The sequence below is a fragment of the Tetrao urogallus genome (genome assembly GCF_951394365.1).
Source record: "Tetrao urogallus genome assembly, chromosome: 7".
Lineage (NCBI taxonomy): Eukaryota > Metazoa > Chordata > Aves > Galliformes > Phasianidae > Tetrao > Tetrao urogallus.
The window spans coordinates 27,134,312-27,146,960 of record NC_136820.1 but is presented as its reverse complement, the minus strand read 5'-3'; the positions used below and the strand labels follow the sequence as shown (position 1 = coordinate 27,146,960).

Genomic DNA, 12,649 nt, shown 5'->3' with positions numbered 1-12,649 from the left:
CTTTTGCTCCAGATATGCCTTTTTCTCCTTTAAGACCCTTCTCTCCATGGGATCCTTTTTCTCCTGGGTCACCCTGAAGAAAGCAAAGCTTTGGTTTAAATTAAAGCAAAATTTCATTCACAGCTGAATGATGCCCATAATTAGAAATTTAGATGCTTCATTCAATCTGAAATCCCATTCAGTTTTTAGAATCTGCTCCAAATGTCTTAAATTTAACTAGATAAGGGATAAAAACATTTGTTTACTCATAATCTTTCCAATCTTTTAATTTCATATTTAGACATCTAAACAGTCACATCATTTACCTTAGTTCCTTCTCTTTCCATATCAGCATGCTGAGACAGTCATAAAATGGCTTAGGTTCCACACATTACATTAGGTTTAGGAAAATTATATAGGAAAATTTTGATTTTTTTGCATAATATCAACCGAATTAGTGTATTAGAACAACTGCAGGTAATTCAGAAAATGAAAATTAGATTAAAATGAAGTTTAAGCATTCATCTTTGATTTGAGGTCTTGATGGACGTGGTAGTTCAGAGTCTGCTGTTGTTCAGCATCCCCGAGGTCCCGTTTCTGCAAGACATCTTCCCACTGGCATAAAACTGCCAGAACATCTCTGTGCCCACTGTTCACAACAGACATCAAACTGTTCTTTGCACTGTCCTGAGTACACAAGTTAGTTGCTCAGTGCTAACATTTTAAGTTATAATGAATTATGACAATGAAGGTGATTATATCAAGATGATCATGGGAATAATGAATGTGAAAGAAAAATTCAGCATCGTCAAGTACAAAAGCTAAATGTAACTTTAACTCAACCTTTAATCTCAATTCAGTTGTATCTTCCTGATACACCAAGAGCTTCATTTCAAAGAACTTTAATAGTAGGTGATTTCTATTCATTTTTTTTTTCCAAAGTAACAACACAAATGCACATATCTTTCCATAGTGGAATGTTGGTATTTGCACTGCCCTTGCAGCTGAAAAAACATGAAGGTGCATCCTTAATAGGAGTTAACTACAGCTATTCGGACATCTTCTGATTAAAGATTTATAGTTAAAAAATATTACACTGAATAATAGAATCATAGAATGGCCTGGATTGAAAAGGCCTGCTATGTGCAGGGTCACCAACCACTAGACCAGGCTGCCCAGGGCCACATCCAACCTGGCCTTGTGAGGCACCCACAACCTCCTTGGGCAACCTGTTAACCTGTTCCAGTGCATCACCACCCTCTGTGTGAAAAACTTCCTCCTAATATCTGACCTAAATCTGCCTTATCTTAGTTAAGATAGGACAAGGGGGGAAACCACTATCCACCCTTGTAAACAGTCGTACCCTCTCCTGTTTATACACTCCCTTCAAATATTGGAAGGTCACAGTGAGGTCTCCCCAGAGTCACATTCAGTTCATCAGTTCAATATGTTAGTAAGGTGCTACCCTTGTATAAAGCTGCACAGCAGCAGACTTTGAAGGCCCCTGGATTGTCAGCAGCCATTCAACAACTAGCCAAAGCAATGAGTTTTGCTCACTCAGCGCCTTACTCTCTTTCGATGAAGTAAAATTAAAATCCTCCTCCTTGCTCTAAATTGACTGTATTGGTCACTTTGATTTGCTGCCCTCTAAACTTTTTTCCACCATACTGAATTTGTTAACCTTTCTTGTAACATGCCTGAGATTTTCTTAAAGTCTCAGAATTTCCCTTGGAAACAAGGAGCTTTGGTTTTGGATCTCTGTGGCAGTTTAGATACCGTGCTGGAAGACTTCAGCCACAGCTCACAATTCTTCTAGATATTGCAGGCTACATCAATTTAGCCTGATTTCTTTGTGTCAGGAAAAATCTGAACAAACTTTAAGACACAAGACACTATCTGTTGTGAAGACTGTGAAAATTAGTGGAAGTCAACAGCCCATAAAAGGCAGGACTGCTGAAACAGCCGCATATTCAGATGACAGTCACTGTAAACAAAATTTGCTGGAAACATCTCAACTATCACCCTCCTGTACTACACAAATCTATTGGCACATGCTATCCCCCAGGATGAACTGCTCGTTATTAAATATCTGAAAAGTACTGAAGGCTGAGTTTGGTCTTCTTTCATCTAAGGCTTTTATATGCAGGAAAACACATTTTCTTACCCTTTTGCCTGGATCCCCAGGGATTCCCTGAATTCCTTTCTCTCCCGGGACTCCTGATGGACCTGTATCTCCCTTAGAGAAGAATAAATAATAGTATCTGTATACATCAATAAATTATTTCATTCTGTAAAGTGGTTCTAACAGTGTGTTAGAATGTTAACTCATTAGATACATTATTTTTACTCAGGTAAAGGTTGTTATTCCCAGTAAGTCAAATATTCTATAGATCCCAAAAGATAAGTATTCTGAAGTTCTCTTAAAGCCTACATCTTAAGCCTTGGTTTTGTGTTAAATAAATTTACATTTATTCAGCAAGTAAAAACAGGGATGAAATTTGATTGTTATTCTGTGTACAATGCTAACAAAATAAAAAAGCAATTTTCTTGCAAAGTCAAACACTGTGGACTGAAGGATTGCTCAGTCTAAAATGCCTGTGTAAACTAATCATTTTTCCTGTGAATTTGTATTATAATCTTTGGTTTATCTGAATATATTGCATTGCATGAGTTGGATGATGCTCACAGACTGGTTTGTTCCATAAATGAAAGTGGGAATTGAAGACTGCCTCGCTTGTTGTATAAACTGGTCTAGGCATTGCTTCTAAGACAGGCCTTGCTACAAAGAGTTGAAAATATCTATAGGAACCAGTCCTGTCCAGTGCTTCTTCCATGAAAAAAATCACCAAACTCAAAATACCCATGACACTTCACCCAATTTTGGGGAAATTCCTATTTAAATGGCAAGGTTCTTGTACACAGCTTTTGTAATGGCAGTTGAAGTCAAAGCCGTAAGCGCTTACCATCTTTTCAAACATGAAAGCAGTGTGAGCACCGCCATCAGATAAGACCAAATTGTTTCCAATCACTGTGGAGGAATAGAGGCAGCGGCAGCATTTCTAACAGGCCACAGAGGTATCTCACTAGCTTAGAGAAGATGGGAACAAGCTCTTTCTGTTATGGCTGCAGTAATGGTGTTAGGAGCATGGGAGCCTTAGAAGGACATTTTGATTCTAAAGGGTAAAAATTTGAAATGACAGGAATATCTAGATCTCATAGATTTGATTTGATTTTAGTTAATTAACAGAAACAAAATCTTCTACTTTATTTATCAGTAACATGGGAAAAAAAAAACAGAATTCACTGTAAGAAACAGTTGAAAACAGGCTCACTTTTAACCCTCGTTCTCCAACTGCTGGGAGTCCTGGTTCTCCTTTTTGTCCACGTTCACCCTGTTCACCCTAATAACAAAAAACACTTCTGTTTGTATTACTTAAATAACTTGTTTGCACATAGAAATGGTCAAATTTTCAGTCAAGTCATTTTTGACTGAAATATTCTTTTCTGTCAAAATTCCAGTAACTTGTAGGACTGCATCTATTTTATTCAGCCATGCACTGTGGAAAAAGTCTAAGTAAATAATTCCAACTTCCTTCTTCTTGTTCTAATTCATTTAAGTGCACTGTTTTTTCTATTTTATATTCATATATCAAAGACTCTGCTTTCACTGAAAGAAAGATAATTCCATATAAAGAAAAATCAGAACTTCTGTTTAAGAGAAAGTTTTGCCCTTGTGATTCTTCTTTCCAGTAGTATAAAACTAGTTATTTCTAAAGAAATAGGAATTTAATTTTCCAGTTACGTTTTTCAGATTGGTTTTCACAGTAAAGAAAATGCTTTCATATTTAATGTTTCAGAACTACCTATTTTTCCCTACATTATTATTAAACATTGTTGCTGTGACTGCTACTTATGTGCCACAGTAATGTCCAGATGAACATGACTGTACTTGCTGCTTTTGCTGGAGTGACGACTGATTCTTTTGTAAATCAAGGTGATTAAGAAGCATACATCCACTTCATAATTTATCAGTTCATTCCATTAGCTCTCCTGAATATTTTGCCAAATTCCCTTTTTCCTCTCACGCAGCTCTTACCTGATACTAGACATTGCTAGAGGCTTGGACTTTGGAAGCAGTAATTCTTTACCCTATTTTCTCGTATGGTGCACGGTTGCCTACTATATTTAAGCTCTTTTCTCTCTCCTAGTGTTTCTACCTTTGGTTTTGGTTCTCTCTCATGGTCACCGTGGAAGGCTGAAGGATAGACAAGCCTAACAAGTCTCCAAACTGTAACTGGTTTACAGATAAGTAGCTTACTAAAATTATATAAATGTAATATGTATGCAGAATTAAATTCATTTGATAGAAACACGTCTGAAAGACACTTTGTTTATAAATTTGTGTTCACCTAGAACATAAAATCCACTTAGAAAACATGAGTGTTTTTTTCCTTTAAAGATTCAAAAGTGAATTGCTATTTTCAATGAACAGTTCTCCAGTGAACTTTTTCACCTCACAAAGCACAATCTTGAAAATCTGGCACAGATACACTGCTTGTTGCTTCTTGCTAGTGAAGGATATTTTTTAAAATAATGTATTAATTATTACCTTTGGACCCTGAAAACCAAAACCTTTAGATCCTTTTGGCCCAGGATTTCCTTTTGGACCTTGTATACCCTGTAAAACAAAAATGCATTATTTTCTTCTATATTTGAAATTAACCATGAGTCTATCAGCTTACAATTATATTATTTCATCACTGTCATTTTTCTGTGGATTTTACAGCCTCACCCAAGTGTAATGATCACAGTTACTCTTTAGGGAGAAAGCAAATGGGAAGCATCTCAGTATCTGCATGTAAGATCTGATTCACTGGTACAGTACGTGGTAAGCATGAACTTTAATCAACTTTTCTAAAAACAAAACAAAAACCAAAAACACAAAGCAAAATATCTTTGGACATTTCTGTTATTCTGCATCCACCTATTCAAGGCTGTGTTCAAGTTTCAACAGAGCTTGAAATTCAGAACCAGTGGACTTCAGGGGCAGCTCTGTGTTCAGTCGTGGCTGGGTCTCTATGAAAAGACTGGATGAAATGCAGGAACAGATCATACAATATATATCTAGGCTGTTTATGGGTTTCCTCTGACTAAAGAATGAAACAGACAAATACATGATTCAGCTCATGCCAGCTGTCTCTGGCATATTTGCAGCTCGGTGTCTGTCTGTCCCTCATTCAAACTTACCTGGCTTCCTGGATTACCGAATCCTGGTGGTCCTGGTGGGCCGTGTGGTCCTACCTGGCCTTGTTCGCCCTATACAAAAAGTATTCCAGAGTGCTAAATTGCAATAAACCATGTTAGCTGATTAACATGCTTAAATTAATCACAGAGTAGTAGTTCCTCAAGCTGAATTATTTTGAATTGCGCTGCTTCTTTTTGAGAGAAATAAGAATTTTGAGTAGAATCATAGAATGGCTTGGGTTGGAAGGGATCCCAAGAATCATCAAGTTCCAACCCCCTGCCACAATACCTTAAAGTCTGCTTATGGCAATTGATTTAATGAAATTTCTTCATTCCTTCAAACACTATCTCATTTATAATAGACAGTGAAGGCTAGAAGAATCAGTAGCTTATATTTGCAGACAGATTAACTTGAAGGATTATCTTGCATTGAAATATACAGCTTCTTGCACAACACTCAGAAGAAAAGCTTGTGACCATGAAGAGGACAGTTAGAGAATATTTTGGAAAAATCTTTGTCAAGTGGTATTACACAGGTTTTCTACAGCACTTAAGGAGAGAACGGAGGAATTATGGTGGGGAGGTACTGGGAGGGTATGGGTACTGGGAGTGGCACACACCCACAAAAATATCCAGGATGTGTGACCCCAGTCCCTAGAAAACAATAATTCATTTCACTTACACCAGAAGATCTTAATTACTGAAATTGTTCCAGTACTTGCTACCCTGGCCATCACTGCATTTTTGTGATCCTGAGAACCAAAAAGCTAACACATTTCAGAAGCCAGAGTGTTTCTTTATCTGTCTCAGGTCCATTAGACTATACGACTGAAAGCGTGTTCAATATTTTTAAAATATTCAAATGACATTTTATACAACATTTTGGAAATAAATTTATGCGGAACAAAAAAAGCCTGTTTCTTCCCTGATACTCTGTACTGCACAGAATACAGTGCTTGGTACTTGCAGTTAACATTATGAGACTCATTTATTGATACTGATAAGCACAGACTACGAAGCTGCATTGAATGTATAAAGTAGTTCCTGAGATTCCAGGATTCACTCAGATTCCTAAGATTCACACAACTGTTGTGAAGTTTTGTAAATAATTCATCTTTTAATTTAATATGTATATAACTAACAATAAATATGATTAGGAAAATATTCAGTCCCTCACCTTGTTACCTTTTATTGATTGACCTGGCAGTCCCTTTGGACCAACTTTGCCTTCAGAGCCTTTTTCACCCTAGAAATATGAAAAAGTTTGGAACTGTACTAAGGAATTTATAAAGAACATCCAAGACAAACTGATCAGCACAATGTGGATAATGAGAAAAAAAGTTTTCCTTTGCAAACAAACAAGAAAAACAGTCAATGGAATTACTAGTTTTACAGAAAAGCAATTCAATTATAGTTCATAATTCCATCTGCATTCATTGTGTTGTTGAATAGAGCTTCAAAAGGAGAAAACTAAACTCTGGGAAATGGAGAGGCACATTTTGAGAATGTGAAAATAAGTTCATTTTATCAGTAAATAGAGTGGCTCAGAACCTTCCAGTGCAAGGAAATGGCTAACATTGTTTCCATGAAAGGAAGAAAAATCTGCTTTATTTAGTAGTTCAAGGCTCTAGAGAATCTTGAAGTCACTCAAGGATTCTGATGAGAAGCCCGGTCACAATTTTACCATAAGTCTTTGCTTGTTTCTATTTATTTTTAAAAAAAGAATGTTTACATGTATTATCAAGTGCCATTAATGAGGTAACTGTCCACAGAGACTCATATAACCCATTTTTTAGTTTCTGAAAATGGTATGACAGAAAGAAAACAGTTCTTGAATATTTTCTTCCAATAGAGAACATAGATAATCTTTCAGAAGACAATGGTAACAAAAATAAGATATCTTATTGAACACATAAGTAAGACAAACACTGACTTCTTGAGAGGAACAGTACAGATCTTTTGTAATTATCTTGATAGTTTTGAACTAGGAGGGATATTCAGAAAGCACAATGATTCAGAAGACTGAGATGGAAAACCAATTCTCTGAAATAGCTTAGACTTTACAGCAGATTTGTTCCACAGTGTTTAAAAAGAAATAAATTCCATAGAACTACCTTTTGGCCTTGAATACCTTCTCCTTGTTCACCTTTCTCACCTGGCAGACCAACAGGGCCACGTGGTCCCTGTAAGAAAAGAAAAAGAATTAAATGACATCAGCATTTCATTTCTTACTGACTTTTCCTCTAACTGCTAATATAGCTCCTCGCAACTCTTACAACACAGATAGCTAGCAACAGTTCCACAACAGCTGGCTGAGTCCAGGTGATTAAAACAAATTGTAATAAACCATAATTGGAGGATTTCGATTAGAAGCTAGTGCTGAAATGCCGTGAACATAATTAATGTTTAAAGATGGTATCTTTAAAACGCAAGTGTAACTCTGGAATAAATTACAGTAATGATATTTACTGCTGTAAAATTTATTTCCTATAATTTTGTGTACCTGAAATGATGTCAGTCACTAATTTGAACACATTTTTTTTCCATGCAAAATGACTGGCTTAACATACATACTCAGAGAACGTCAATTTTGTTTTAAATAAATACTAATTATTTTTTATTATGGTTTTCATTTTATTTTTTTTTTATTATGGTAAATTTCTGTTCTTCCAGAAAAATCAGCTCTTTTATTATTTTAAAGATACTGAAGAGTTTCTAAGGATGATGTTGGTTAAATTAAAATGTTCCCACTTTTTTGTGTGTGGGGGAAAAAGTCTTTCACTATCAGTAGGGGAAACTCAAAACTAATATTAGAATGACTTCTAACAGCTATTTACATGGTGTGGTTTCTTAATTAACAATCTTTTTGTGATTTTTAATGGAATAAGAGAACTATATATTCTCTTATATATATATATATAAGAGAATATATATATATATTACATACTCTATATATGTATGTATATATTACATATATACATACTATGACCTATATATATTACTATATATATATATATATATATATATATATACACTACATACTCTATATTACATACTCTATATATGTATCTATATGTAATATATATTACATACTCTATATATTACATACTCTGGGCTATATATTACATACTCTGACCAACAGGAAGAAAAAGTCTCCAGCAAGCACTTATTAACAATGAAGAAAGAGTGCAATCCTTTGCTAAAAACTGAAAATACCTTCCAAGGAGGCTATTAGAAAAAGAGAACTGTTTCTCACAGCTACAAAAAGCTTGCTAAAGGTAACTTGCTCTAACTTGGGAGTTAAAAATATAAGTAAAAGTATATCATTTTGGAGCTTTGTACTTTATGCAAATCACATTACAGATAAAAGTTGCAAAATACCTCAGCTCCTGAATTTTCACCTTCTTACAATAATATTTCAGACTATTTTTAAATATATTCTCATCTCAGAAAAGTAGGAGTACACCTATTAACATACAATTCCATGTCTGTCCGCAAGCTGAATACTGTAATGTTGCTCACAGGGACCAAATAATTTTTTATTTCACCAGAACACATTTGGACATGGCTTAATTCTACTACTCTGGTAAACCACACAAAATTACTGTTGCAATATTGGGCTGGCATAGCCAAAAAACTCCTGTTGCTCTAGGTTAATGCAGAGGGGTTTATGGAATCAGTACAGCAGCTGCTGTTGATCACTAAGGCTTACTAAAACTTACTAAGGCTTACTTATTTTCACTTCCAATACACATATCAATGACTTACTGTTATTCCTGGCTCACCAATTCCAGCAGGCCCTGGAGGTCCAATTCTACCTTCTAAACCCTGAGAACCCTTGTGAAAAATAATTAGAAAGTTCAATTTTAGTTCAGTTTGATGCTTCTGAAAAGAGAAACTTTTATACGTAGATGACTTAAACATGTCATCAGAAAGGCCTGAAATCAAACATCTCTTGAAGTAAAACAAATAATATAAAACAAACAAATAAGATAAATTAGAAGCATTTGAAAACACATTTCAGTTAACACTTGGAATCCAAGATTGTATTTCAGCCCTCATGCCAACAGCAGAGTGTAGAAGAATACTGGTTCATTGGTGAAAACACAGTATGACAAATCTGTCCCTTGGTTGTATATTTCAGTAATTGAGATGTATTTCTATGTTTTGAACTATGTTTACTCATTAGTGTTTGACTCTCACATATTCAGTCCTCATTTAAATGATATTATGTCTGACATATTTCAGCACAATCATAATGAAAACTTAGGGTTGAGCAAAAGGCAAGCCAGTTGCCTCATTCCTATGCAAACATGCAAACCTATCAATATTATACAAGTTTTATATTTAGACCAAAAGAACTTGAGTTTGATAAAGTGAGCACTTTCACCCAAAAATGTCTGTACATTGTTAGCACCTCAATGGATGTGTGTATAATTGAGACTTACCTTGGGTCCTGGCTCTCCAATGCCAGGGACTCCTGGAGGACCATATGGACCTATAGGACCTTGTTCTCCCTAGAAAAAAAAACATGGAAGGAGACTCCTAATGCAATAGTCTCTTTTCTTGATCAAATTCCCCCACATTACCTGTCCACTCCAATGTTTAGGGCTATAGAAATATGTATCTTAAGTTAAAAAATTAAATCTTTTAGAGTGGAATGTTTAGGTTAGTAGCAAGGTCAGCATCCCAGCAATAAACGTTGCTGCAGTAGATAATGATATTAAAAACCATTTGAAATATATTTGTTTCCATTATGTCTTTGTTTCTGACTTTATTCAGTAATTTGGTATGTGTTTCCTTTGCACCTTTCATTCCCAGAGAGACGTTCATTTGGAAATCAACCCACATTTATGTTTTAAACGAAGAACTAATTTTTTTTTCACCTCATAACTGTTGTTCTTAGTGCTATCTTTGAAGCAGCTCCTAATTCTCTTGTAGGTTTAATAAATTTCAAAGAAATCCATCGTATCTTCTACAGAAAACAAGCTTCAGATCTCCTCAAAACTGACACTTGGAGATACAAGCAGGGGTCAGGCAGGTACAGTCCTTTGAAGGTCTGATCTTCATTGCCTGGAGTGCCAGCCACAGACTGATGCTACAAATGCCAGTCCTGACGCAATGTTGGATACATTCTGGAATCACTGCCTCAAAATGTTATTAAGATCCAGTTTAACCTAAGTAATTCTCAGATTAAAACTTCATGTAGCTAATGTAGTAATAATGATTTCCAATCACTTACAACTTAAAGTACTTAGAAGTTCTCCAAGACAGAATGAACTCAGTTAGTCAATAACAAATATACATTCTCCTTCCATGCACTTCACACAGATTACAACCACTGTGTTGAACGGGCTCCACACTGCTCTGTTTAGAAATTCCAGTAAAACTGATAGGATAACTGCACATTAATTTGTCCCAGGACCCTGGTACAACAAGGAACCTTGAGCATGATCTCACTGGGCTTACGTGTGTTTAAATACAACTGTTTCCAGTATATAGGAAGGCTAAACACTCAGTATCTACAATTTCTTTGAAGATTAAGGCTCAGCTGGAAATTCAAGTATTACAGTTAGTGAAAACTAATGCAATCTGTGATGTTATAGGCACAAAGAACTCCAAAATTATTTTATCTCAACTAAAGAATAACATGCCCCAAATGCATTTTCATTTTATTTCTAGAAAGTTCATAAAATGAAGATCTACAAATTCAAAGACAACTTAGAATTCCTTATAAATAGGATAGTCTGGAATAGTTATTAAACGATATGATAATTTGAAAAATAGCAAAGAAATTTAATGCTAATTCAAAAGAGCACACTTTCTTAATTTAGTAAGTTAATACAGCATCAAAAAAATAATTCTTATCAGGTAGATAAAAATCAGAGAAAGCTGGTACAACTTTGAAAACATATGTAACCCAGAGAGTTGAGAAACTAATAGGATTTCACCAACATCCTTCAACTTCCACCATCATCAACTTCCACCCTCATCAACATCCACCAACTGCTTCAGTGTGCATTCTATGCACGTAGATCTTGCCAAAATATAGGACATAGCAAACAAGTTTAATGTATTTCTTGATACAGCTTCTGTCTGGATTAAATAACTGTATTTATTTTCATGAAGGCTTTGGACCAGAATCCCAAGTCAGTACATATCCAGATTATCATAAACGATGCATTTCTTTACTGATATAACAAAAATTAGAATCAGAGAATCAGAGAATAACTGAGTTGAAAGAGATCCACAAGGATCATTGAGTCTATCTCCTGCCTTCACACAAGACTACCCAGAATCCAAACCCAATGTCTGAGAGCGTTGTCCAAGTGCTTCTTGAACTCCAGCAGCTTGGTGACGTGAACACTGCCCTGTGCAGCCCATTCCATGCCCACTGCCCTCTGGTGCAGACCCTTTCCCTATTCCCTAACCCCCAGCTGCCCCTCCCCTGACACAACTCCATGCCGTTCCCTCAGGCCCTGCCACTGTCGCCACAGAGCAGAGCTCAGTGCATACCAAACAAAGTGAACTCAACAACTTCTCATACATCTTTCTCTCTAGACTCTTCACCATCTTTAACCTCCTCCTTTGAATACTCTTGAACAGTTTTATGCTCTTTTTATATTGCAGTGCCCAAAACTGCTCTCAGTGCTTGACGTGAGGGCACAGCAGAGAAGAGTGGGACAAACTCTCCCAGCTGGCACTGCTGGGTCTGATGCACCCCCAGGTTACGGTTGACCTGTTTTGTTCATAGCTGTTTTGTTTTTTCTCCTCAAAAGGCCCATCTTCTGGACATCCAGTTCCTCCATGGAATTAATTTGGAATTGAACATAATGTCCTTGTAAATTCAGCTGATTAAAACCAATTTTATTATTTCCTATCAGCAGGAAATTTAAAGAAGGCCAAGAATAATACAACTAAAGCTAGTACCGGTCTCCACTTTAATTCTGTTTTCAAACTCTATTTTAAGAACTGCTGTCCTTTAAGTGAACAGTTAGCTGAATCTTTAGGAAATAATATACACAAAAAGCCACATTTTCAGAAGTTAATTAGAAACCTCCTTTTCAATTCCAAAAGGAGTAATTTTGTCTACCGAATTTCGTTACTGTTGGCAGGTCACAATGACTCAAGTATTAATGCAAGTTCAGCTTCTGAGTGTGCATCAGTTTGTACAGGTGCAGAACAGTACCAGCTGCCTCAGCACTGTAGCAGGGCACACCCAGAGCCCCATGGTGTGCTCCACTTTCAGGATAAAAGCATCCCTACGAGATGTGGCAGACTGGAAAACTAACACAACATAAATAGCTGACTACTGCTGTCTCCCCACTTTCTGAGCCTGCATCAGAAGACTACTGAAGTCAGTGCATTTTGATTCAACAAGCTTTGCGCAAGTCAGCTTCTTTATAGGGATGGGGAAGCCCAGAAG

At 36.1% G+C, this 12,649-nt stretch overlaps 1 protein-coding gene across 1 annotated transcript in view; it reads right to left on the bottom strand.

Annotated features, from left to right (window-relative positions):
• COL28A1 (collagen type XXVIII alpha 1 chain) overlaps positions 1–12,649 on the bottom strand; it is a gene marked incomplete at both ends in the record, with an annotated part of 55,719 nt that overhangs the window by 26,341 nt on the left and 16,729 nt on the right. The window contains 9 exons of the mRNA XM_079538299.1: positions 2–73; positions 2,144–2,215; positions 3,312–3,380; positions 4,589–4,657; positions 5,227–5,295; positions 6,401–6,469; positions 7,338–7,406; positions 8,992–9,060; positions 9,672–9,740. Coding sequence (XP_079394425.1) covers positions 2–73; positions 2,144–2,215; positions 3,312–3,380; positions 4,589–4,657; positions 5,227–5,295; positions 6,401–6,469; positions 7,338–7,406; positions 8,992–9,060; positions 9,672–9,740 — 627 coding nt within the window. The remainder of the gene's footprint in view (position 1; positions 74–2,143; positions 2,216–3,311; positions 3,381–4,588; positions 4,658–5,226; positions 5,296–6,400; positions 6,470–7,337; positions 7,407–8,991; positions 9,061–9,671; positions 9,741–12,649) is intronic.